Below are 27,565 nucleotides of genomic sequence, written 5' to 3'. Positions count from 1 at the left end.
ACACCTCGGTCTTCTGCATGAGGGAGGCAGGGGACTTGGGGGTCCCCCTGGTACCTCTCAGTTGGGGTAGGGGCACATGTGCTGTCACTTCCCCTGTGAAAGCAGAGCCCTCCCAGCTCAGCACCTGCTGTGCCCAGTGGCTGCTGAACCCTAACTCTCCATTATCCCTTCAGTGGGTAATGCTTTTGCTCATTCATTCACTTAACAATTGTCCATCCAGGCGGTCCTTGCATTCCTCCATCCTTTATTTTATTTTATTTTATTTTATTTTTTTCCTCCATCCTTTAATACTGCACATATCATCTGACCACTCCTCAATCACTTGTTTTATTTCATTCATTCCTTCATTCCCTTGTCTGCTCAACCATCATGAATTTGTCCACCCACTAACTCAGCTACTCTCTCATGCATCCGACTGTTGGTACAAATATTGACTTATTACCTCTTTCCATCCAACCATCTTTACTTCCTGCCATCTACCCACCCATCCACCTGTTCATCAACCCATTCATCCATCTATCCATTTGTCCTTCTATTCAACCATTCATAAATCCATCCATCCATCCATCCATCCATCCATCCATCCATCCATCCATCCACTTCTCCATAAATTCATTCATACACCCTTCTTTCCATCCACTCACTCACCCATCTGTTCATCAACCCATTCATCTTTCTATTCATTTGTCTGTCCTTCCATCCAACCATTCATCGATCCATTTGTTCATCCGTCTATTCATCCAACATCCAGCCAGTCAGCCATCCATCCATCCATCCATCCATCCATCCATCCATCCATCCATCCTACCTTTGTTCATTCCTTCCATCTATCCATCCATCCACTCATCCTTCCACCCATCCATTCATCTTCCATCAATCCATTCATATATCCTTCCTTCCACCCACTCACTCATCCGTCTATTCAACCCATTCATCTGTCCATCCGTCCATCCATCCTTCCATTCAAATATTTATTATCCATTTGTTCATCCATCTATCCAACCATCCATCCACCCACCTGCCTATCTATCCACATCCAATTATTTATTTAATTATGCTGTCTCCCTGAGCAGCTTATTCATTCTGCTGAAAATGCCTGTGGACCCCAGGTTCCTCATCCAGGTGTTAAGATCTTACCAGCCCAATGCTTACCACTGAAGTGTTGAGACTGTGTCTGGGGCTGGCTAGGAGGGGCTTGTATGCTTTGAAGGCTGACTAGACGTCAGGAATAGTGCTATCCATACTTCTCCACTGGTTAATGTGGGGACGGTTAATTGACCGCACTTGACAGAGCCCAGGCTTGGGAGGTGAAGGGGCCTCCCCAAGGCTGTAGAGTCAGCAAGTAGTGGGTCTGGATTTGAATTGAAGTCTGATGCCCAAATGACGTCTCCATGATGAGCCAGGTTCCAGTGGTCCCTTCCCTCTGGCACCCCCCTCCCCATCACTTCCAGCCCCACAAGTGGCCTGTTCCCAGGACCACGTAGAATTGTCCTGTCATCACTTACAGGCTTGCCATCCAGACCCAGTGGTCCCTGGAAACGAGAGACAAAGAGCAGAGGTTACACACTGGAAAGGCGTTTCCTGTGTGTTTTATTACCCAGAGATACTACAGAGTATCAAAGACCAAAGCCTTACATCAGCCCATGGTCTGAATATGCTTTGCATGGACCTGGAGTAGAGGCATCTGGGTGTTTGCTGCCCAGAATCCCCTCCTCAGACAAGAGATCCTCTCTCCTTCCCCGGAACCACCTGCATCTGCACACAGGTGCGTGGTCACATTCCCTCAACCAGGGTGACTGGTTCAGGGATGAGCATCACGTCTGGAACTTTGAATGGTGGCCCTTTGGCGGAAAGAGGGCTCTCTTCTCCTGGTGGGGCTAAGGTGGAGCTCCTGGGGGTACCATGTGGCTTGAAAAAGAGCCAACAGAGAGGAAGTCGGAACTGAGAGACAGAGAGAAAAAACAAGGCAAAGGGTCTAAAGCTGAAACCACTAACCCCTGCCCACTTCTGTTCGTCAGCAGCTTTTCTTAAAGCCAGTTCAAACTGGGTTCTGCCACATGTAAGTTGGTAGGGACTGAACGTGTCTCCCCCAAACACATGTGTTCAAACCTAACCCCCAGTGTGATGGTGTTGGGAGTGGGTGAGGCTTTGGGGAGGCGATTAGGTCATGGGGGTGGAGGCTCATGAATGGGATAGTAGTCTCTTTATAAGCGAGGCTTCAGAGAGCTGCCTGCCTCTGTGTCCTCCACGTGAGGACGCAGAGAGGGGACGGCTGCCTGGGGCCCCGCAAGAGGGCCCCCACCAGAACCCAGCCAAGCTGGTGCCCTGACCTCAGACTTCCAGCTTCCAAGCCTGCGAGAAGTAGATTTCCGTAGTTTCTAAGCTACCCAGTCCATGGCTCTTTGTTGGAGCAGCCCAAACAGGCTAACACAGAACTGTAAGAATCTCGAAGGCTCTTTCAGTTCCCCGCACTGCCCTGGCCTTCGTAGGCCAAAGCCAAGGCCGAGAGAAGCAGCCCCCATGGGCACCCTCGCCCGTCCAGCCCCTGCCCACTCAGAAAGCCCCCTGAGCTCCACCACCACGTGAGAGTACACAGGAATCCAAGGGCAGGGCCGCAAACTGGGTCCATCTGGTTCCTGTCAAACCCACCCTCCTCCCTGCCATGGCCTCCTCATCCCCACAGACACCGCAAATGTTCTAGGCAGCTCAACTGCCCTGAGCCTTTGCACACGTCCCCTGCCTGCCTGCCTGGCACACCCTTCACACCCTTGCATGCCATTTTCAGCTCAGTCACCTCCTCTTCTGTGAACCCTCCGGGCTTTTCCACTTCCTAGAGTCAGGCCAGCCGTCCCCACACCCAGCACATTTCCTTAGTGTGCACAGGACCTCATGCATTGTCACTGTGCTGACTACACGTCTTCCAGTGGATCCAGGGAAAGGGTTTGATCCCCATGTCTCCAGTGCTTGGATGAGGCCTGGCACAAAGCGTGTGCCTCTAAATGTGTGTGGAGTCAAGCCAAGGAAGGTAGCTACAAAGATGAAGCACGTGCAGATACATCTGGCATAAAGAGGAAAGATCAGGGGCAGGACAGACAAAGGGTGCCACCAGCTCTGAGCAGGGTGACAGCCTGCCAGGCTCTGTGGGGTACTGGGAAAGATGAGGGCATGCTACCGAGAAAGTAACATCCGGGGTTTTAGAGAGGGCACTGTGGGCAGAGACAGCAGCCCAAAGGCAGGGGGCTTGCAAGCGGAGGGGCCACTCTGCCTCAGCGTCAACCTCCCAGCCTGGTCTCCCTCACAGGGACAGGTCTGTCCCTGTCACCTTTGTGGCTGCACTCCCCGGCCCAGCACTGGATTCCTCACCACCAAGGCCAGCCTCTGCTTTTCGGGTGTCCTGTGTCCCTGGTTTTCCCAAGCTCTCTGCTTCTTTCCCATCTCCATGCCCTTGCATGGGCTGTTCCCTCTGCTTGCAGAGTCCTTCCCTGGCTCCTCCACTTGGGAGACACTCTGGCTCCGGGAAGCCAGTCTCTTTTCTCAGGCCTGCATGCTGCCTGGAAGCTGGCAGCCCTGCCTGCTGGGCCCAGCAGCAAGCAGCCAATCTCCCTAGCTCAATCACCAGACCTCCGTGCCCCAGGACAGCCCGTCCTAGGCCCAGTCTCCATCACTGAGGCTCACTGGGAGCTGCCCTTGCAGGGCTAGCAGGAGATGGCCCTGGATCCACATGCCTGAAGCTTCCACCCCTTAGTCTCCTAAAATTGGGCCCTGCACCTCCCCTCCTCCCCATGCTGGCGCCCTGCTAGGCCTCACCCAGACCTGATCCCCTCTGCTGCCACAGCACACTTGGGGTCCAGTCCCACCCTGGCTGTCTTCTAGGGGGGCTCTTTGTGGTCCCTATACTCAGTCTGAATCAGCACAGTAAGCCTGTAAGGCAAAGGAGCACCTGGGGGGCTCAGTGGTTGAGCGTTGCCTCAGGCTCAGGTCGTGATTCCGGTGTCCTGCTTCTCCCTCTGCCTGTGTCTCTGCCTCTCTCTCTGTGTCGCTCATGAATAAATAAATAAATAATCTTAAAAAAAGGAAGCCTGTAAGGCAGGTGTTCTCATTCCTGTCCTACAGAGGAGGAGACTGAGGCCCAGGGAGGGAAAGACCTTGCCCAGGGCCACATGGCCAGTAACAAGGCAGGGCTGGAGGCCAGAAAGGTGCTTTGGTTCTCTTTAGTGCTTTAGTCCTCTGGGTGCTAAGCCACCTGCAGTGGCCTCGCCTAGATTCCTGGCCATGCTACCCAGTCTGCCTGCCCTTGAGTGCCCTCAAAGCTTCCTGCTCCGTCCCACTGCCCCCTGGGGCTCGGCTGCCTATGGGCCCCTGGCCAACCTGTGTAGCGTGGCTGCCACCACAGATGCTGTGCTCAGGCCTTGTATACATCCCGTGGCCTGCTGAATTGAGCCCCCAAACAGCACCCTTCTGCAAATCTGCAGGGATTAGGGAAAAGCCATACTGCAAACTGAGATGAAAAAGAGACTGAGGTGCATCTTGGCACTAAGTTAATCTCCTTCGTCTTCACACGCTGGGATGGAGGACATAGTGAGCTTCCTGGCCAGTCACTGGCAGCAGCATGAGTTCAGGGGGCCCCTGAGTGGGGCTGGGACACAGTGCAGCGCTGGTCTGGGGAAGTGGGCACCCCACCCCTGGGGCCCCAGAGGCAGGGACTCTCCAGGGCAAGTCCATGAATGCTCTGGTACTCATCCGTATGGATTCCACTGAATCCTGCCTCACCCTTCTCAGCCTCTGCCCTCACTGCTGCCCTGTGAGGCGGGCACCACAGTCCCAGCCTGCTGATGAAGCAGCTGAGCCAGTAGGACTGCCCAGGGGCTGAAACAGGCCCTCCTCTCCATGCAGTGCTTCCTCTCCTGCAGCATAGGCAGCACGGTTGACAAGTGGTTGTCCCCAAGGAGCTGGGATGGAGCCCCGCAGGCCTTGCCTTCCTTCTGGGATTCCTGGTACCTCCATCTCACCTACTGAACAGACCCTCTCTGGACCCTCTGTCACCCTAGCTCTCCACCAGAGGGAGTGTTGAGTTGGACAGACACACTTGCTGTGTGACCCTGGGAGATCCAGTCAACCTCTCTGAGCCTCAGCATCCTCATTACCTGTTCTCCCAGGGCTGTTCCTGTCCTGGGTTCGCTCTAATTTTCCCCTAAACGCTGTCACACCACAGCCTTCTGACAGCTCTTGGGATTCAGAAAGAGATGCTCCAGGGGTCTTGGGTGCTGCTGGAGGCCCATGGACTTTCACCCATCATGCTGTTTCCTGGCCCCAACCTGTGCTTTCCCATTTCCCTCCACTGCACACAGTCCTGCCTCCACCTGGAGAACTCCTACTTATTCCTCAAGGCCCAGTGCAAATGGCCCTTCTGGGAGCCACCCCAAGGAGAAGCAGCATCCCCCTAGCCTGTCTGCCACTGAGCTGGTACCTCCTCCTTCTGGAAGAAAGCCCTATGACTGGGCTCCAGGAGATTTGTGAGGTGGTCAGAGGAGGCAGGCTCTGGAGTCAGACACATCTAGGACTGGATCAGGCTTTCCCGCATGCCAGCTGGTGCCCTGGGCCTCATCATCTGTAACAGGGAGATGCAGGCCTCCCTGCGTTGGAGGCCTGTGTGTGTGTGCACGTGTGTGTGTGTGTGTGCGTGTGTGTTCTGCTGAAAAGGTGCTACATGTGCTAAAGTATGCAGAAAGAGACAGGACAAAGCAAACGTCCTTCCCTTCTGCTCAGCTCCTCTCCCCGGGGGCAGCATGGGCACCATGTCTGCATGACCCCCAGGAAGCAGCTGATGCCTAGGGAAGCACATATAGGGCAATCTGGTGGCTGGCCCCATGAGGCACATCATAGCATTCCTCACTGCATTCCATGAAAGCCCTATGACATACACCTGAGACCTGAGCACCATCCCTATGGCCCTTCCCTAATACCTGCACTCTCTCCCATGCAATGCCCTGGAGAACTTTCTAGAATGCAAATCTGCTCTCCTGCTTGAACCCCTCTTGGTGGCCTCATTCCTGAAGGATAATGTTCAGACCACCTGATCTGGTGCCCAAAGCCCCCCTACCCCACACTGGGCCCTGGGCATGGGTCCTGGTTCAGCCTTTCCTGATTGGTCCACCACTGGGTCCCCAGCCAGGTTCTAGAATGTCGGCTGGCTGGATGTAAAGCACACAGAGCTGTAGGTGCCCTGCTTTTCTAGAAAAGTCCGCTGGGGAAGGGAGCCCAGGACATTCCCTTGGCTTGGACCCCACAGGAGGAATCTCTTGTTGCCTCTTCTTGAGAGTGACCTTGGGACTCCTGCCTCCTGGGAGGCTTCTGTCCTCTTTCAACTCTGAGATTATTCCTGGTGTTCCCAATGGCTCTTTCTGGTGGGTGTGAGAGAGCCTGCGAGGGGCAAAACCCCCAATTTTCCTTCCTAGGGCCTGCCTCTAACTGGCATCACAGACCACTTGGTTCCCAGGACTTAAGAGTTCTCAAAAAAAGTCAACGAAGTATGTAGTTTCCGATAAAGGCAGGTGATGTGATGAGCACTGGGTGTTAAATGCAACCGATGAATTATCGAATGCTACACCTGAAACTAACGATGTACTCTATGTTGCTAATTGACTTTAAAAAAAAAAGGGCAGAAGGTGCAGCCTGAGCAGTGATCTTGGACACACCTGCCAGGAGGCGGAAGGGAGGTCGTCCTCAATCCCCAAGAACCAAGACTGGGCGTTGAATCTGATGCTGAGCAGATCCCTGGGGCACACACAGAAACCCCACTGCCAGGCCGGCCTTGGGGACCAAGCTGACCCAGAGCCGGGGTCCTGGTCTGGGCAGGAGGCTCTGGGCTCATCTCTGTTGACGTACAGGCAAGAAAACTTGTGCCCGGGCCCCTGAGTTCTTTGTGTGGGGAAAGAGCTGACCCCTAAAGAGGCTGCTGGGTGACCAGTGGTCACTGGGAGGCGATAAGGAGGGAACTCAGTGGGGGCAGAGGAAGGAAACAGCCTGGCTTTGGGGCCAGATGGACCTGCCTGACTTCAGGCAGTGAGCTGATCCCTCTCATCCTGGGAAAGGCTGGGCCCTGGGCTGTGAACCAAGAAAGGACAGATCCCCACTCCTGGTCACCCTAACACTGTCTTGCCCAAACTGGAGTCCCCTGGAACACTGTCCTGCAGAGTGTTAAGGGGCTTGCTTGGAGAATGGGTTCGCCCGTCAAGTAAGTCTGAGAAACACTGAGTTACACGCTATGAAACAGGTTTCCTTCCTGCAAGTTGGGTCTGAACCATCGTCCTGCCTGTGGCCCTTCAGGACGGCAGCATCCCCAGGCTCACTGGGAGGCCGCGTGGACCATCTATTCACCAGGTGTTTCTGCAGGCTGGAGGGAAGCCCAAGCCTGGCTCTGGGTGCTCTGAGAGGAGGAAGACACCCCAGGGAGGGGCCTGGGATTGGTTTGAAGGGAGCCAAGGACAACCATGGGGTGGAGGGCCCGGTAAGCCTCAACCAAGGCAGGGCAGGGTCCACGCTGAGCGTCCTAGCTGACAACAAGCCAGTTTTGTGCAGAACAGGGCCACTTGGGAAGGTGAGCAGTCTGGACTAGCAGAGCCCCAGCCTGGGCGGAGGCACGCCCTTGGTGTCTGGGTCCTACCTGGTCAAGGCAGTGGTCTCCTGGCTCGGATCAGGGGCATCTCCCACAGGAGGAGCAGGAAGGAAGGCACCTGGGGCAGCCCGTGGATGTGGGCAGAGTGCTGGCCTTGCCAGGGTTCAGATCCTCTCTCTGAGCCTTAGTCTGCATGGGATGGGTGCTCCCGAGGGTCAGATGCCACACCACTGTGCCCACAGGAACTCTTCCCACCAGCTCCCTCTCCTGCCTGATCAAGCCATGGAATTTACCAGAGGTTTTCAACACCTTCTGCCCTCCACAAAACCCCACGGCTATTTACAAGCCTCAATTCTGCTTTAAATCACTCTATATCCCGCCCCCCGCCCCCACTTGCCCTGACTCCGTGCAGATCAGCAGAGCTCTGGGATGCTTCCAATGTGCTGCGTACGAGATGCAGGCCAGGCATGCAGAGAGAGCCCCTGTGTGCTGCTTTGGCTCCTTGCCCTGGCTCAGCGACCTGAGCCATCTAGAGCCTCAGTTTTCCTACCTGTAAAATGGAGCACATGTCTTTCTTCTCCCCAAGGACAAGTTTAACAGGAATTCCAGGTCTCTCTCCTCTCCCTCCTCCTCTGTCAGACCAACCCGAGGCACAAGACCCTGTAGCACCTGACACAGGCAAGGGGTCTGCATTGGCCCTGGGCAGGCGCAGCGGGGATGCAGTGGGCAGTGCTGGGATGTGAACTCGTGTGGTCTTCTGAGTGGCAGGCAGTGGGACTCTGCCTTCGTGGGTCTGTTCCCCCCCACCCGCCCTGAATATTTCCTAAGCAGTGTTCCCCAGAGCCATCTTTTGGGGGAAAATAAACAGGAATGGTAAAGGAGGGGAGGTTTCTTAGTGAAAGAAGTTTGGGAGGTGAAGTCTGCTGGTCCATCACTGAAGGCTCAGTGTGTATCAGCTTGGGGTGGAGGAAACTCCAAAACAAAAGGGCTGGGCTGACTGTTTAACCCATACTGGGGGGCGGGGGGGGGGGAGTTATTGGTTCTCTTCTTCCCTGTTAGCTGGGGCTCAGGCCTCCCAATCTGCCAGAGTCTCTGCTGAACTGACTTAATAAACTGGCCATGTTTAGATACAGACAGGAGTTGGATGCTCAGACTGGCTGGAGCGGGGTGGCTGTCTCATTGGCTGGCTATAATTCCTGCTGACGGCTCCTGTTGGGGAATGGAGCCTCCAAATTGCACCAGGATGGGGCCCCTGGATGTGAGGAGGCTTACCAGGATTATCAGTCCAGGGACCAGTAATTATGGTCCAGATGTTGACAATTCATCAAATTACAAGGCTGTTAGGCCCCGGGGTCCCAGCCTGGGACGTGTGCATTCCTATGTGAAGGCTCCCTCATTAGAGTGGGTGGGCAGGTCAGCACCATGTGGTCCTGATTTCTCAGACCAGGCTCCTCACACACATGGGCCACAGCAAGATGGTCCTGGTTCAGCGATTTCCCAGACTTGAATTTTGCCCTTAGGTCCAGCCCAGCTGCAGCTCGTGCCCTGTGGTGGTACCCGGTTCCTCCTGGGGAACTCTGACCTGGTATCTGGGGCACTCTGTAGAGCCACCAATTAATTGCACCCCAAACTCAGCCAGCCGTGAAGACTTTAGCTGGGTGGGGCTCAAGGAACCTGCTGAGGTAAGGGGGCTGCTCAAGCTTCCCCCCTTCTCTGTACGGTGATGGGCTGGCCGGAAGCCAGATTGGGTTTGGTCCGTACAGTTAAAAAAAAAAACAAAAAAAAAACAAATCCAAACCAAACTAAATGAATTAGTTGCAACATTTTAAAATTGTGATGTTCTACAACAACATCGAGAACTTGTACTTTTCTAGAAAAGTTGGAAGATGGTGCCCTCCCACCCTAGGGTCTGCTTGCCTGACAAAGCTGCTGTGCCAAGTGCTCCTGAAGCGTGGCCCTGCCACAGGACTACAGGCTCCGCCCACCCTACTGCCCCAGCCAGGTGACGTGCAGGCTCTGTAGAGGCAGCTAGGCTTGTCAGCCTCTGCCTAGAAAATCTCCTGGGTCCCTTTCAGCTCTACAATTCTGGTGAGGCCAGGAAGCCAGCTGGCTTCTATTTTGGGGAGAGGGCATGCTCAGTATATCCTGTGTGTGCTGGAAGCAATTATACATATGTCCATATTATACATCATGGCTGAAAGAGGGGGTGCTATGCCTTTGAACCGATCCCAAAATACCTGCTTAAATTACACATTTGCCTGCTACATGTCAGGTATCAGGACAAATCGTTCCTGGGTGGGGTAGAGGGAGTCATGAGCCTGACTCCCATTGGGGTGGGACCGTGGAGGATGGGCAGGTGAGGTGCACTGTGTGCGCCTGAGCGGTCTGGTCTCTGGCCTGGTTTCTCTAGCTCAGGCACGTGGGGATGGCCTGGTGGAAGGTACTGGAGGTAGCAGACAGGCTGGGGTACCCATTTTGGTGGCAGACTGTGCTAGGGTGAGGGGCTAGCAGGACAGAGCAGCTGACCAGATGGTAATGATCTGAGTGTGGTGTGAACCACAAAAGGGAGATGGTCTAAGAGAGCTAGAAGGTGCAGCCGAGAGACCAGGGGACAGAGGGACAGAGACAGCTGGCAGCAGACACTGAAGCTGCAGGTGCTCCACAGAGACCCCCCAGGGTCCTGGCTACCCCCAGGCCTCTCTAGTCACCATCCCCTGGGCTGTAGGGTGGGCCCTCCTTGGTTTCCAGACAACACAATTGTCACAATTATCATGGTGGTGAATTGGTTGGAATCCTTAAGAATCCAAAGGTTTTGTGTGAAATTTGGATTTCCAGCTTCTCTTGAACTGTTGGGATGTGTGATATGTGTTATGTGACCTGTGCTATGTGAGGATGATCAACGTGCATGGGCTGAACTGTGGCACCCCCTTTAGGTGGGGCGTGTGTTCCCCAGTTTAGCCCAGGCTCTACCATTCCCTGTGCTCTCCCAAACTTCGGAACCCTGTCCAGTCCCCCACCTGCCCCTGCCTAGGATTTGGTCTCCCTCCTGTACCAGCCTCCACCAGCCTCCCTGCCTCCAGCCCCCACATGCCCAGCCTTCCTTGGGAAGGCCAAGAATTGTCAGGTCTGCCTGGGACAGAAGCCTGAATCTCATGCCTAAATCTTGTGTGCTTCCCATCTCATCATCCCCTCTCGCTTCAGCAAGCACCTGGTAAGTACCCCCACACCTGGCTCCCCAAGCTAGGCTTGTGCATCCTGTCTCACTGGGTTTGGGTCTGAGTGGCCCCCAAAAGAGGCCCTATTGGTGAAACAACTCACTTGTGGGAAGATGACCTACTAGGGCCAGCCTCTCAGATGCCCTTCCTAGTAAGTGAGTGTGCAGCCTTTGCGCACCTCCAGTGACGGGGAACTCACTACTTCCTGGACAGCATGATGGGTTTGCAAATTTTTTGTGTACGTCAGGTCCCTCCCAGGTTGGATGCTGTGGCAAATTCCCTCTACCTTGTGGCCTCTGGGGAGGCAGCTAATTGGTTCAGGGATGCTGGGACTTCAGGGTCACTGGCTTCCTCTTTCTCCTGCCCCCACCCCCCCTTTCCCTAGCCAACCTGGCCTGTTCACTGTGTTCTCTGTCTGGATATACCTCTGCAACATCCTGTGTCAGCACCTACTTGTCTCCTGCCCTCGGCTCACACCCTCCTTGCTCAGGGCAGCACCCCAGACCCCCAGCAGGCCAGGCCCGGATTGCAGGTGGTCTCAGCCCTGACCACAGTGCATAGTGAGTTTGGAATTTCCATGAATTTTGATTCTCTCTCCCGCTCAACCACAACCAACCTAGTGAGAACACAACACACAGTTGAAAGAACCAGTTGCCGGTGGTTGTCTCTATGAATGTGGTTTCCCACCAGTGCTGATGTCTAAACCTGGGATCACCAGGGGGCGCTCTTGACCAGCTGAAGCCTGCCCCAGGCACCTGAGGACTCCTGCCCTGGGTGGGTGGGTGGGGTTGGGGGGGCAGCTACGGTGCTGAGTGCTGGGGACACTGGCCCAAGAAGGGCTCCTTCAGCCTCAAAGGCTCCACTTGCTGAGGTCAATGACCATTCATGGTGGCAGGAACTGTCACTCGCTGAACCCAGCTTGTGTGCCTGACACCAGGGCTCTGTAGGGTCACCTACCTGGTTAGCTCAACGACAGAAGACAGGTTAGGGATGTGCCTGAGGCCACGTGGTCTATGAAGCCCCAAAGCCCATTCTCTTTCCACCGCATGGGCAAGGCATGGGTCCAGTCTCGGGTTTCAGGAAGAGCTGGCTGGACCACCTTTGTACCCAAATAGCTGCTTTCTCTCAAGTCTACTTCCTTAGAGGGCCTGAGGCTGCCTCTGTGACCTGGTGCAGCTCTGTGAACAGGCCTTCCATGCAATGCAGGGAGGCGTGCTTTGTTGCCTGGGGAAGCGGGAAAGGTCCAGCCGGCAATCCTGCACTCTGCAAAGATGTCTGTGCGTGCACTCCTGCAAACGGTGGGGAGGGGTGGGGGACCTCCTCTGCAGACCCCCCACAGGGCTGTCCTGCTAAGTGCTTTCCCAGAGCTGGACTTGGGGAGGAGGCTGATAATCTGGGGTTGGGGGTTCTTGGCTACTGTCAGGAAATGCAAAAAGCTACAGAGGGTAAGCAAAGCATCTGGGAACCCTACATGTGACAATCGAAGGGACCCTGGGGACACAGCACGGGCCTGAGGCCAGGGGCCTGGAGTCAAGGAGCGCCTGCCCCAGGCTGACGCAGGACCCTGGGGAGGAAATCCCTTTCCCTCGGGCCTGGTGGTGTTTCCCTGAGGTTCCAATCTGGGGGCCATTATCGGGTGGCTCGGGAAGTCTTTCATCCCATCCCACTCCACCCAGAATCTGGGGAGCAAGGGAGCAGCCCGGCAGGGGGCCAGATGAAAATGAGATGTAAGTTGTCGAAATCTAAAAACAGATGAATTTGGAATATTACAGATGAATCATTTAACTAATTACATTTTTACAATCAAAGCTGTTTTTGAACTTTGAGAGTGCAAGAAAGCATATGAATGTGTGGTGCTCTGTGGTCCTCTTTTGCTCACTTGATTAATTCCAAACGGTCCAACTGAGTGTTTCATTTCAAAATTGGTCCCAGGCTGAGACCCTGTCTTGCCTAGTACAGTTCAGCTCAAAGCTCGGCTCTCCCTGGGACCAAGGCTGGCAGTGCACCCATTGCTGATTCTGGAGACAGACACAGTGGAGCTCCTGGCCACCCTCTGCCCCATTCATTTCTCCTGCTGGGTGCAGGGTGGTGCTCAGGGGGCAGGGCACTGCCCAGCCCAGGATCTCTGGTTCCCGCCCCTCCCCTGTCACCTGGCCTGCAATCTCTGCCAGCTCTCATTTCTGCCATCTGTCTCCTTTCACTCTGTTCTCCCTGGGGCAGTCTTGACTCAGGCTTCCTCTGCAAATTATTGCCCCCACCTCCTCCTTGGGCCCCCTTCCTTGCCAGGGAGGTCTCTGCAGTGTACACACCTGTCCACGTCACTCAGGGGCTTCTGTGACCTCCAAGCTCTGTGGCTGGGTGGGGGGGGGGGCGCCCTGCACTCAGCTTTACCACCCTCCTTTCTCTGTGGGCCTGCAGAGTCACTGTTCCCCAGGGACAGGGGACCACATTGTATCCCCTGAGGTGTAATCCTTTTCCAACTCTTGCTCATCCCTCAAGACACACCTTAAATGTCCTTTTTCTGTGAGGCGTCCCCTGGTCCCAGGCAGAGTTAGCCACTTGATCCAAGGCCATCTGGATGTATTACAGCCCCACTGGCAGCACTGGAAAGGTCTCTGTATGGGAGGCTCTCACGGTCTGGGTTTTGGGGAGTTTTCAGAAGGAAAGCCGGGCCCTGAGTCCTTGCCCACCTTGACATCTGGAAGAGCAGCACGCCCCTATAAGCTTCAGCTTTTTAATACATAAAATGGGCACAGATCATAATGTATGGGGTTGGGATGTGCTTATAAACTGTGAAGTGCCACTCGGATCTGATTCCAGACGTTTTCCACTGGGGCCAAGCCTCGCCTTTGGCCAACATGGATACAGAGACCAAGAAGGCCTAAGTGATTGCCAAGGCAGGTCCCCCAGCTGGGCCCTGCTCCATTCAGTGGCTTCTTGACAGGGACAGGACGCTGGCCAGGGAAACAGAATTGGACACTTCATCTCAAGGGGGATGCCTCTCTTCCTAATTTCTAATAGCGGCTATAATACAAACATGAGTGAGGAATAGCAAAGAAGGTGGAATGGAGAAACAGACTTCTTTCTTTAAGTTAGACTTGATTTTCCATTTTGGTTTTGACGGAGAGCAAGAAAGGGTCTGGGCCATGTGATAGCGGAGGTGGCCTGGGGGTGAGCTCCAGGCCCAGGTAAGAGCAAGGGGTAAGGATGAGGAACAGAATACGGACTCCCAATATCATTTTCCCTGGGTGCTAAGAGGAGAAAGAACCTCCTGCCACTGCACAGAGGGTCCTGAGCTCCCACCTGCTACTCCAGCCTGCTTCCTGATGGGGTGGCTATTGTGCCCGAGGTGTCCCCAGCCTATGCGCCAATCTGGGCTTTGTCCTGCGGGTGGGCCTTGTGTCTCTGCCAAGTGCTATTAGCGGGGAGCTCAGCCTCCTCATCTGTCAAGTAGGGAGGAGCCCATGGACCTCCCAGGGTGAGAGCAAGCACTCAAGTGCACTTGCTTCCCTGGCATGCTGGAAGGGCTTGGGGGGAGGGGAGGAGACGAGACTGTTCTGTCTTCCCTCAGAAAGGAGGGGAATCTCCGAGCCCCTGGCAAGGCAGTTTGTGGTTTCTGTAAACACAAAGCCAAGTTTCCTTGGCCACCAGCCTTGGTCAGCCTGTTAGCCTACAGCAGACGAACTTCTCTGCGCAGCCCTGGAGCTCTCTCCGGCTTACCCTTCCACCACACCCCCCTCATCTGCTCGCTCACTCCTGCCCCGCTGGCCTCGCGTGTACTCTGGACATGTGAAGATCTTCCCTACCTCATGACCTCATGCACTTGCTTTTTTTCCCTCAGGAACACTTCCCCTACAGGTCTGTGCATCGTTTTTACCATTAAAAGCTCATCACCCCCAAGAGCCTTGCAATGATTTCATCCTAGTTATGCCCACCCATGCGCCCAGCTGGCACTCTCGATACATCCCTACTTTATTCTCTTGCTAGCACATTTCACCGCTAGTTTATTGGTTTCCTTGTTTATTGTTTCTTTCCCCTTCTCTCTCTCTTTTTATTTTTAAAAAATATTTTATTTATTTATTCATGAGAGACACAGAGAGAGAGGCAGAGACACAGGCAGAGGGAGAAGCAGGCTCCATGCAGGGACCCCTACACGGGACTTGATCCCGGGTCTCCAGGATCACGCCCTGGGCTGAAGGCAGCGCTAAACCCCTGAGCCACCCGGGCTGCCCTCTCTCTCTCTTTTTAAAAGGTTGTTTATTTATTTGAGAGAGAGCAAGAGAGAGAGAAAGCACAGAGGGAGAGGGAGAAGCAGATTTTCTGCTGAGCAGGGAGCCAACATGGGCTCAAGCTCATGACCTGAGCCCAAGGCAGCCGCTTAACCGACTGAGCCACTGAGCCACCCAGGCACACCCTCTTCTTGTTTCTCTTATTCAGTGCTGGTCCAAAGATCTGGGAAAGCATCTGGCATAGAGTCATTGATTGGCTCCCCACCCCCACAGCTCCCCAAAGACTGTGACTGGTCTGATTCATCTTTGTGTCAATGCAATACCCAGCACAGGGCATGACCTTCCAAATTCATTGAACAGAGCCAAGCCTCCTGTGTATGAAATGGCAAAAATCACTTTATCTACATAAATGCTGATCCCCCCACCCCCAAAATGCAAGAAGAGCCCAGTGCCTAGAGCTCCTCTGTGGGTCCAACACTTGACCTACAATATTCGGAGCTCAGAATTACTCCAAGGTTGCTAATTCCAATTCCTGGACAGAATGGGATCTGGAAGCTCTTTTTTTTTTTTTTTTAAGATTTTATTTATTTATTCATGAGAGACACACAGAGAGAGGCAGAGACACCAGGCAGAGGGAGAAGCAGGCTCCATGTGGGGAGCGGGACGTGGGACTCAATCCCGGGACTCCAGGATCATGTCCTGGGCTGAAGGTGGGTGCAACCCAGGGATTCCCTGGAAGCTGAGCCACCTAGGGATACCCTGGAAGCTCTTTTAAAAAGTGGTGGGACACCTGGGTGGCTCAGTGGTTGAGCATCTGCCTTTGGCCCAGGGTGTGATCCCAGGGTTCCAGGATCCAGATCCATTTCCATATCGGGCTTCCTGCATGGAGCCTGCTTCTCCCTCTGCCTATGTCTCTGTCTCTCTCTCTCTCTCTCTCTCTCTCTCTGTATCTCTCACAAATAAATGAAATCTTAAGATAAAATAAAATTAAATTAAAAAATGATTTCCTCGGGCAGCCCGGGTGGCTCAGTGGTTTAGCACTGCTTTCCGCCCAGGGCCTGATCCTGGAGATCCGGGATTGAGTCCCATGTCCGGCTCCTCACGTGGATCCTGCTTCTTCCTCTGCCTGTGTCTCTGTCTTTCTCTCTCTCTCTCTCTCTGTATCTCATGAATAAATAAAATCTTAAAAAAAAAAGTGATTTCCTCTTTTTTTTTTTTGATTTTTTTTTGATTTCCTCTTTAAACTATACCTGCAATTCTATGCTCTACCACCAGGTGGCAATTAGGTCTGCACAAACTTTATTAAAACTAATTTTAATCTCAAAGACAGTATTTCTCTTTAAAATAGACTTTAAATTAAAACAAGATACATACACTCACATTTTTTTTAACTTATCATACTGGCATAGATTTAAAAGCATGATAATACCGTAGTTGGCCAGGGTTTTGGGGAAATATGCGACATTTGTATGCTGTTGGTGGGAATGTAAATTAGAAGAGCTTCCAGGAGGGCAATTTGGCAACACACATCAAAAGCCTTCAACATGTGCAAACCCTTTTGTCCAGCAATTCAGCTTCTAGACATTGATTTTAAGGAGATAGCCATGGAAATACACCTACATTTATTCCTGGGATGGTGACCATAGGGCTAAAAGATTGTCAATATAAACACTCTAACTTGGACATTGGTCAAATTATACAGATGGTAAAATACTATGGAGCAACTGCCTTCCAGAAAAATTCTTAAGGATGTGCAAACATTTCATGCTATATTATTATTATTTTAAAGATTTTATTTATTTATTCATGAGAGACACACAGAGAGAGGCAGAGGGAGAAAGAGGCTCCAAGCGGGGAGCCCGATGTGGGACTCGATCCCAGGACCCCGGGATCATGCCCTGAGCCAAAGGCAGATGCTCAACCACTGAGCCACCCAGGCGTCCCTCATGCTATATTAAAGGAAAAGAAAGAAAAAGGCTACAAAGGAGTATGTCCAGTAATTCTATTTTTAGAATAACAAATATAAAAACAAACCCACACATAATGAGTCCTGAAAGAACAAACACGGAGATATTGGGAAGTCTTATCTGTGTGTGGTAGGATTATGGATGATTGCTTTGTCCTTTTTTGTGCTTTTCTTTATTTGGGGACGGTTTTATAATAAACACACTTCTGTTGTCATCAGCAGGGAGCTCTTCACAAACTCTTGCAGCAGCAGGGCAGGCTGGGCTCTTTGTAAGGAGGCTATGAACAAGATGACCGCGTGCCCTCATCAGTCCACAACCTGCCCCACTGTCCTGCTTGGCTCCTGCCGCCCCAGTCTCTGGACCTTGGCTCTCAGGTCCACATATGAACCTGGTTTCAGCTGGTCTTACTCAGCGGAGGGGCCAGCCTGCATGAATGCAGAACACAGCCAGCACAGTCTCCACCATGACCCTTCTACTTGACATGTTTCTTGCCCTCACTTCCTTTTAGGAAGTGACGTGTTTTTAACAAAGAAAAAAAGTCCTTCCTGAGGCTGGTCTTGAAGTTTCCCTGAGCTTCAGAAAAACACCTCTTCCTAAAACTGATCATTCTTAAAGCCACTTTATTTTCCAAACACTGTCAATGTATGTTGGTGGATGAGAGTGATTTCTGGGGCATCTGGGTGGCTCAGTTAAGCATCTGCATTTGGCTCAGGTCATGATCTCAGGGTCCTGGGATCGAGCCCCTCATAGGGCTCCCTGCTCAGCAGAGAGTCTGCTTCTCTCTCTCCCTCTGCCCCTCCACTCCGCTCGCTTGTGCTCTTGCTCTCTCTCTCTCAAATAAATAGATAAAATTGGGATGCCTGGGGGGCTCAGTGGTTGAGCCTCTGCCTTTGGCTCAGGGTGTGATCGCGGGGTCCTAGGATTGAGTACCGCATCCGGATTCCCACAGGGATTCTGCTTCTCCCTCTGCCTATGTCTCTGCCTGTCTCTCTGTGTGTCTCATGAATAAATAAATGAAATCTTAAAGTAAATAAACAAAAATTTAAAAAAAAGAGTGATTTCCTAAACCTGTCTTTCTTTCTCTTGCGGCTTTCCTTGGTGAGGAAAGAGAGGTGCCATCAAGGGGCTGCCGCATGCCATGCTGCACTTGGATCCTGCGCATGTTACCCTATTTTAATCTTCCAACTCTGTGTGTGTGACCCCAGGCTCCAAAAACCTGAATGCCCTGCCCGAGGCCACAGAGCTGAGCCAGGATCCTGAATGGGGTCTGAACCACTCCAAGCCCGAGGATACTCGGTACACGAGATGCCTCTTAGGAGGCCTGGGCCCCTGTAGCTGTGGCCATTACCCCCACCTCTGGGATGACCATGGTGGAGCCATCTGTACCACACCTCAGGCTGGGAGCCAGGCCCTCCCCAGGCCAAGGGATGGTAGTTTCAGCTCAAAGCACGTGGGCCCTGTGAGCCCACGGAAGGTTCTCCCACCTACCTCCTGCCCGCATGAGCCTGCTTTCCCTCCTGCAGGAAAACTCAGGGTCTCACTCCCACCCTGAGGGCCTCATGGAAAGGACTGCCGTGGAGTGGTACTGCTGAGAGAGAAACAGGGGTGCTGGGGGCACACAGCTGGAACTGGGCCAGGTCCTGGTGCTCAAGGCATGGATGCTTTGGATCCAGCCAGGGGGCAGGGCCAGCCCAGCAGGGGAAGATGCCCATATCCATGTGGAAAGAGCAGTGTGCATGCAAGCCAGGGTGCCCCGGCCTGTGCACTCGTGGGTGTGTTGCCAGAGACTTTGACAGGGTCCCCTCACCCGTTGCCAGGGCCGGCCAGGCAGTGGGGAAGGCTTGCTGGGCCCTGATCCACTTCCTTCCCAGAAAGCTCCCAATTCCCTACGAGAGGGACACACTGCATGCACATTCATACCCCCCAGCCTCCCTTCCCCCAATGCTCAGAGCCCCGTCTTGGGCCCAAGCTGGGCATAAAGCCCCTCTCATGCTTCATGGCCTGACAGCTGGGTAACAGCCCCAGTCACCTGTCCACTGTGATCTTTGGTGTTTGGATGCTCCAGGCATGACCTTACTTCACCTGAACCCCACTGCCCTTTTCACAGGGAGGGAGATGCAGACTTACAGCTTCATAACCAGGGAGCAATAAAAACAGGATTCAAACCCTGGCTTCCTAATTCTGTACCTGGACATGGTAGCTGGTCTGGAACCCCTGTCTTTCACTGGGGAAAAATGATTCCCGTCATCAGCCAACATCCTCTCTCATGCTCACTGCCAGGGAGAAAGGAGTCAACGTCACTCTGCTCAGAGGAGCCAATATGGGGAGAAGAGGGAAGAAGAAACCCATTTACCCTAATGACCACCCACTCTCCTTGGGGCACCCAGCTAGGAGGCCCGGCGTTGGCTTACAGGCCCAGGTCTGCCTGGTACTCAGGGCTGGGCTGTAATCTGCAGCCTCTTGGGAAGGCAGCTCCTGCAGGACTGGTGGACCCCCCCCCCCCCCTTCACCCTCCATCACCAGCCTGTCCGGACTCTGGACAGAGCTGGTCGTTAGTGAGGCCTCAGAATCCACCGTTTTCCTCCTGGCATCTTCCTGGCCTGAGGTCATAGGACAACCCTGTCTCCTAACCACACCCCAGGTCCTGCCATGGTTACCACCAGGTAACCCCTCTGCCCCCTGCTCTGAAGCATCAGGACTTCTGGATGCTGCGGCCGTGATCCTTAACCCCTGAGCAGGACTGGATGTCAGCACAGCTCCATTTCATTTAGCTTTTCCTGCAGTGCTCACCCAGCCTGGGCCAGGGGACATTGATTCCAAATACAAGCCAACTCTTAGGTTTCATTCAAAAGATCTGAGAAGTGATGACACCACAAAGACCCAAATGGAACCAACCAGTCTCCTGTTTCTGAGTGTTGACAGGACGCAGTGGGACGGGCAGCCCCTACCCCCTGGGAAGAGGCTGGCAGTGGAGTCAGCCCTGGTGAACGGGCTGTGGGGGGTGGGGTGGGGAGGAGGGTGCTCTCCAGCCAAGGAGCTGCACCCTCCGCTCAGGGCAGACGGGCCAGGCAGCAAGAGTGTCGGGGGCATCGGGGATGCCAAGAAGCCTGCCTGGCCTGCAGGACCGTGGGGGACTGTTCCCGGCAGGCGAGCCCTGGCAGTGCTGCTGCTGATCCCCCTCCACCTACAGACCTCAGCCGCCGAGAGCAGAAGAGGAGGAGGGCGGCAGGGGCACAGACAGTTAAAGGCTCAGAGGAAGATCAGCTTGAGAGGAAAGGTCAGAAAGCAAAAAATAAATGGCAAATTACCGGGTAGCCATCTCGTCCTGATTGCCCCTGTGGTAATTAATACGTCATTAATAATCAGACTTTGAAGCAGAAAACCATATGGCAACACTTAGGTCGCAATCAGCACCCCCTCCCCAGGTCCCCTCATGCTCTGCGGGGTCTGCAGCAAGGCTGCCGGTTTGGTAATGAGTCCTGGCCGGGAGGGGGTGGCCGCGCTCAGGGCCCCACGGGTCTGCGGATGGAGCAGCCACTTCCCGCCTCTTGGGGCGCGGCTGCAGGGGCCGGCAGGGCGCACACCGCGCGGTCTGGGGCAGGGACGCTCGGGGAGGCCCGCGGGGGTGTGATCCTGAAGGGCGGGACCACAGCCACCGCCCGCAGAGGCTCCCCGCGGAGGGGGCACCCGGGAGCGGGAGGAGGGGGGCGGGGCGCGGGGCGGGGCGCGGCGGGGCGGGGGGCGCGGGGCGCGGCGCTCCTGGGAGGCTCCCGGGGTCCCCCGCGCTGCCCGCGGGCGGCCCGGAACGCTGACGGCGGGCGGGGGTCCCGCACTTGGGCGCCCACGTCAGGCCGCAGCTCGAGAATCTGCGCCGGCCGATGCGCTTCCGAGTCCAACAGCTAAGCCCCCCCCGCCCCCCCAGGAGGGAGGGAAGGAACGAGACGAAAACCACCCACTGCCGGCTGCCTACAGCCTGGCGCCGGGCCGCGGGGCTCGCGTGCGGGGCGGCCAGGAACGACTCCGCAGCCGGGACCTGCTCGGGCCCAGGGCCCTGCCGGCGCGCACGTCACGGCCAAGCCGTTCACCCGAAGCGCTCCCTCGCAGGGTCCCTCTGGCTCCTGCACGCGGCCAGTGCGGTTCCCGAATTGACTCGTCAGGGTTCCTCGGGCTCCGAAAAGGCGCCGGGAGGAACCGAGGACCCGCGGCCTGTCGCGGTCTCCGGGAGCGTCCCGCACTGCCCCCTGGCGGCCGACCCCTGACGCACACCCTCCTGGGGCCGCGCTGGGGGTGCGGGGGCGGGTGCTGCGGGGCGCTCGGCTGCCCCAGCCGCAGAGGCAGACGCTTCTTGGCAAATCAGGATGCCCCATCGTTGCGGGCATCGCTGCCTGACTCCGGAGCCCTTTGTGCCAAAGCACGCGACACAAAGACATTTCAACAGAAATGAGTGTCAACACTCAGAAAGCCCCGCAGAGTGGTGCTGGCATCTCTGCGCAAGAAGCTGAGCCAGAGAGCGGGCCAGGAACGGCCAGGCCCACGCCCGCTCTCTTGCAAGGGAAATGGTCACGGAACGCACAGAATGACTTGCCCTTATGGGGCAAGTCAAGCCCCTAGAGTTCTGTGATCCCTTCATCTACAAATTAAAAAAAAAAATGCATGGCCCCTGTCCAGGATGAATTATTTGCTTTTTTTTTTTTTTTTTAAGGACACAACACACCTCTCTAACTAAAAGTTATTTTCATGAAATAGCTACAGAAGAGAACGAAAAGTCTTATCTTTCAGGAGCAGAGAGCATAATCCAGGACACTTACAGGAGGACCTGCAAAACACAAGCAGAGAAGCCACAGTCAGTATCAAAGGGAGAGAGGGTCCCCATGCCCAGGCCAGCCCCTTCCTCACACAGCTACTGGCCACCCCTCCTTGCAAGCCTCTGATGCTCTCCCCGGCCCCAAAGCCAAGCAGCAGGGCAGGGGGGTGCTTTTGCCCTTGCAGGGGCAGGAGTGACCATGTGGGCATGGGAGTGGACAATCCCACCATGTATTGGTTTGTGCCTTCATTTCGAAAGGCTGCTGTTGATCCCTGCTTGGGGCCCGCCTGGGTCTAGTTTTGGTAAGCCAGGCACAAATCAGACCGGTTCCTGCTTGAAGGACAAATTTTGGTGCTCACCTAGAGGTCAGTTCATTTCTACTGAAGGGGAAAGCCTTGGGGGAGAAAACATTTGGGGCAGAGGGAAGAGCACTCCTAAGGGTGCAGGTATGTGTGTGGCTGGGCTGACACCACAGGGGGTGCCCATGGCTCAGCCTGGGGTTAGTGGTGCTGAGACGGGGTGTGCATGGGGACGCAGAAGGGGCTGAGGCCAGAAGTACAGGTGGTTGCTCCAGGGAGGGCCGGGACCTGTCCCCCCCCAGCAGATGAGGACTCTCGGAGAACATTTCTGAAACTCACAGCTGTCTTCTTCACTTTACAGTGTACAAAGCACACATTTGACCTTCTCAGCCATCTCTGGGAGGTGTGAGAAACATGCTACTTGACAGACAGCAACACAGACGCCCAGGAGAAAGCAGTGACTTGTCCAAGGCCAGCTAGGTGGTTAGGGGTGGAAAAGAGCTCTCACACTTCTTGAATCCCACCCACTTTCCACTAAAGCCAATCACTGCTCATCTAGCGAACCACTCTGCTCCATGCAGACCGTGGGCCTCACTCTGGATAGAGATGCCGGCACAGGGAGATGGCTCTGGCAGTCCGCAGGCCCACACGTATTTATGGATCACCACCTATGAGCCGAGGGGCCCACCAGTGGGTGTGAGAGGCAGCATCTCGGACTCACAGAATTTTTCTTGGAAGGATAGATGCTTAAGAAAACAATGACACAAGGAGAAGCGCAACAAGCTCCTTGCACATACTGAGGTGCCCCTGCCAGGCTGGGTCCTGAAGGTGAGAGATGATTATCTCAGAGAGGAAGAGGGTAGGAGCCACGTGGTGGAGATGGTGATGCTGCTCCAAATGCACTGGGACACTGGGATTGTTGGACTTCAGAGTGGCTCAGACCCACAGGACAGAGGGCCTGGGGAGAGAGCCAGCTAGAGTTCAGGGCCCTGTTTCCACGCCATGGTGCAAGATTTGAAGAATCCTGCATGGAGGAGTGATGGGAGGGGGCGAGAGTGGGTGCGGGGGATGCCTGTCAGCTGTCCCTGTAGCTGATGGTGGCCAAGACTCACATGCTGACAGTGGAGAGAAGTGAGTCAGGAGACACTTGGTAGTGAGGACCATCAGGGCTTGCTCATCGATCTGATGGTCAGGGGTGGGGGTGGAGGGGTGTATTGGGCACAGAAAAAGGAGACACAAGACAAAGACTTTTGGCTTGAAACAGTGATATACGGTGGTGCTAACACCCAAGAATGGTGACATGGAGGGCTGTGTATCCCCTGAGTCTAGACTAGGGTGGGACAGGGCATTGGCCACTTGGACATCTGTACCACTGACTTCTCACCTTCGGCCAGGCACCTCATGCCTTGTTTTCCTAGGAAAAGAAAAGCCAGTGGATGGATGGACCATCATCTTTCTGATGCCGCATGCACACACCTGCCTGTACCTGCGTCTGGGCCCGGCCTCCTACCTGTCTCCTCAGGTTAAGGCAGAGGAACTGACCCACCCCACCTGCCAGGGGCCCTGAACCCACCGTGCCTCCCTGCCTGTCGCATCAAACCCACTTTCTCCAGCAGATGCTTCCCAGCAGCTCTGGATGGGCTCCAGTTTCTTCAACAAAGGCACATCCTTTGCTCACATACCCTCCTATGCTCTGGCCCTGGATCTCCTCTCCCTCACTGCTGGGAGGAGGGGTCCCCTGTCAGCACCTTTAATTCCACGCCTTCCACACACCCTGTGACCCTCTGATATGGATTTCATCCCTATAACCACCAGAACGGTTCTCATGGAGTCCCGCACACCTGCCTCCACATCAGTAAGCCCACCAAGGATTTCTCCTCCTCATCCCACACTGCTGTGTGTTCCCTCCTTCTGGAGGCGCTCTCTCCCTTCGGCTTCCAAAAGGTCCCGTTTGTCTAGCTTCCCTGGCTAACTCAATCTCTCCCAGCCTCACGTAGAGGCTCCTCAGAGCTCACAGCAAAGGCTTTCTTCTCTTCAGTTCTCTGGCAGACTCATCTAGCCCCTCTCTCCTGTCTTCCCCAGGGATCTCATCACGCTTATGACTACACCAGGCACAAGTGTCCCAAGTGGGTGACTTCAGCCCCAGCTGTGCCTCAGAAGCGCAGACTCCTTCTCTCGAACTGTCTGCTTGCCATATCCCTTTGAACAGTCCTGAAGACTCCTCAGACTAAGGTACACAGACACGCTCATGGTCTTCTGCCCACAGACATGCTCCTCTCCTGGTTCCTAGCCTCTGGGGGACATTCCCTCCCTCCCAGTGAGAGGTTCCCCTTGACACGCTCTCCCTCCCCAAGCTATTGGCACATCCATTCCACAACCATTCACTGAGTGCTGTTCTGGGGACACAGGATACAGCAGTGACAATGACAAAGATCCCTGTCCTGAGGCGGTTTACCTTCAAGTGAGGGAGGTAGCCAAGATACCATAAGCATAACGAACCAGTACATCACCTACGAGATGACAAGTGCAACAGAAAGAGAGGCAGTGGGACGCCTGGGTGGCTCAGCGGTTGAGCTTCTGCCTTCAGCTCAGGGAGTGATCCCAGGATCTGGGATCGAGTCTCACACCGTGCTCCCCGCGGGGAGCCTGCTTCTCCCTCTGCCTATGTCTCTGCCTTTCTCTTTCTCTGTGTCTCTCATGAATAAGTAAGTAAACCTTAAAAAAAAAAAGAGAGAGAGAGAGAGAGGCAGTGAGGCAGAGGAAGGGGGAACTGTTAGTACCGGGGCACAGATGAACACCGGGTGACAGATGGGCATGTTCTATAGGGTGGCTGGGGTAGAGGTCTTCCCTAGGTGACATTTAAACAAAAGCTCGAAGGACATAAAAGACAGGGCCTGCAGATTCCAGGGAAAATCTGTACCTGCCAGAGGGAACCCCCAGTGCAAAGACCTGTACTCTTGGGGGGCAGGACAGTGCCTGGTGCGTTTAAGGAACAGCCAGGAGGCCACTGAGGCCACAGCAGAGTGAGAGGTGGCTTCAGGCAGGTGGGGGCAGATTCACTCCTAGGACTTTATCTTCTCTCTGAGATGGGAGCCCCTGCAGGGTTTAGCACAGGCATAGGACAAGATCTGGCTGACACATGAAAAGGCTCACACCCTGTGGGGGTGGCAAGGGTACAATCTTGCAGTGACGCCAGAAAGGAATGATGGTGGCTGATGGTGGCAGTGTAGGGGGTGCAAGTGGCAGGGCTCTGGATGGAATCTGAAGGTAGAGCCAAGAGGATGTCTCCAGACTCTGGAGCCTGAGAGAGAGGAGTCAAGAATGATGTCACAATTCTAGCTTGAACAACTGCAGGGATGGAGTTGCCATCAACAGACATGGGGAGACCATGGGTCAGGCAGGTTTGGCTGGAAGGACCAGGAGCTCAGCCTTGCACACACAGCACTCGGGGGGTGTTCCAACTGTTAGGGGTTGGTAAGGAGAGGAGGAAGCTGAGTGGAGAAAGTGCATCGAGGAGGAGGGGGTGGTTGCCTGTGCCCCTCAGTGGACAGCTGGGTAAAATAAAGACCAAGACCAGCCACCGGGGGCACCTGGGTGGCCCAGTTGGTTAAGCATCTGCCTTCGGCTCAGGTCATGATCTCATGGGTCCTGGGATGGAGCCTTGAGGTGGGCTCCCTGCTCACAGGGAGTCTGCTTCTCCCTGTGCCCTACCTCCTGCTCATGCTCTCTCTCTCTCTCTCTCTCTCTCTCTCAAATGAATAAATAAAATCTTAAAAAATAAAAAGACCAGTCCACTGGCTCTAGCCACGCAGGGGTATGGGCAGGGGCAGTGATTGGTGTGCGAATCTAGTTAGAGATGGTTTCCGGGAGAAGGGAGAAGAGGAATATGGGCAGTGAGAGCTTTCAAGCAGTTTAGCTGCAAAGGTGAGCAAAGACACAGAGCAGGTGCTTTGGGGCGAGGTGGTGGGATCTGTGGGTTGAAAGATGGATGAGATGGAAGGAACATAAGGGTCAGAGAAGGAGGCGGTGGGCTGGGGTGAACTGTATGAATTGGGGTGCCATGGATGCTGCATTTACTGGTGATGATGAGGCATCAATTAATACCATGGAGGGGAGGTCAGCTGGAGGCCCAGCTCACTCGAGGAGGCCTGGGTGGGTGAGGGGCTTCTTATTTATTTATTTATTTATTTATTTATTTATTTATTTATTTATTTATGATAGTCACACAAAGAGAGAAAGAGAGAGAGAGAGGCAGAGACACAGGCAGAGGGAGAAGCAGGCTCCATGCACCGAGAGCCCGACGTGGGATTCGATCCCGGGTCTCCAGGATCGCGCCCTGGGCCAAAGGCAGGTGCCAAACCGCTGCGCCACCCAGGGATCCCGGGTTAGGGGCTTCTGTGTGCACATCAAGATCCCCAGGGATGGGGATGCCTGGGTGGCTCAGTGGTTGAGCATCTGCCTTTGGCTCAGGGCATGATCCTGGAGACCCGGGATCGAGTCCCATGTCAGGCTCCCTGCATGGAGCCTGCTTCTCCCTCTATGTATGTCTCTGCCTCTCTCTCTCTCTCTCTCTGTGTCTCTCATGAATAAATAAATAAAATCCTAAAAAAAAAAAAAAGATCCCCAGCAATCGACCCAGAAAGAGTGTTGGTAGAAGGGCCGCAGACCCAGGAGCTCAAACCCATGAGCAATGAGGGGGATGTTCCAGGGCCAGGGCTGACTTAACACTCCTCCAATCTCTCCTCTGGTGGCCAGGGTCTGTGTTTTCAAGATGCAGATCTGATCATGATACCCCCATCCCCTCATTTTCCCATTGTTCTTAGGACAAAGGCCCCCAATCCTATACCACTTCCATGCTGTCATCTGTCCCTGACTCTTCACCTGAGCCCCTCAAACCGCTTGTGGGAAGAGAGGCGGTGTTACTAGAGGGTCCTGGGCAGACTGGTAGCTATGGGGACAAAGTGAAGTTGGATCCGCGTTTGAGCATGAGCCAGGATAAATTCCAGAAGGATCAAAGACTTACATGTTTTACAAAAAATCATGAAAATCCTAGAGGAAAACAGACCCATAAATTCAGAGAACAAACTGGTGGTGGCCAGAGGGAAGGGGGAGGATGAGCAAAATGGGTGAAGGGGAGGGGGAGATCCAGGCTTCCTGTTATGGAATGAATAAGTCACGGGTGTGAAAAGCACAGCATAGGGAATAGAGTCAATGGTATTGTAATAATGTATGGTGACAGAGCACAGCACAGCCTATAGAGAAGTTGAATCACTGTGTTGTACACCTGAAACTAATGTAACAGTGTGTCGATTATACTTTAAAGATTTTATTTATTTATTCATGAGAGACACAGAGACAGGCAGAGACACAGGCAAAGGGAGAAGCAGGCTCCCTGCGGGGAGCCCAATGGGGGACTCTATCCCAGGACCCCAGGAT

General features: G+C 54.3%; 1 protein-coding gene across 1 annotated transcript in view; it reads right to left on the bottom strand.

Annotated features, from left to right (window-relative positions):
• The window catches only part of COL23A1 (collagen type XXIII alpha 1 chain), a 322,022-nt gene that overhangs the window by 25,815 nt on the left and 268,642 nt on the right, over window positions 1–27,565 (bottom strand). Inside the window, exons 4-6 of the mRNA XM_025446682.3 lie at window positions 21,835–21,842; window positions 20,335–20,361; window positions 1,506–1,532 (exon numbers count right to left, since the gene is read on the bottom strand). Of these exons, the coding sequence (XP_025302467.1) occupies window positions 1,506–1,532; window positions 20,335–20,361; window positions 21,835–21,842 (62 nt within the window). The remainder of the gene's footprint in view (window positions 1–1,505; window positions 1,533–20,334; window positions 20,362–21,834; window positions 21,843–27,565) is intronic.

This window comes from Canis lupus, chromosome 11, assembly GCF_003254725.2.
Source record: "Canis lupus dingo isolate Sandy chromosome 11, ASM325472v2, whole genome shotgun sequence".
Taxonomy (NCBI): Eukaryota; Metazoa; Chordata; class Mammalia; order Carnivora; family Canidae; genus Canis; species Canis lupus.
This window is presented reverse-complemented; position numbering and strand designations above follow the sequence as displayed.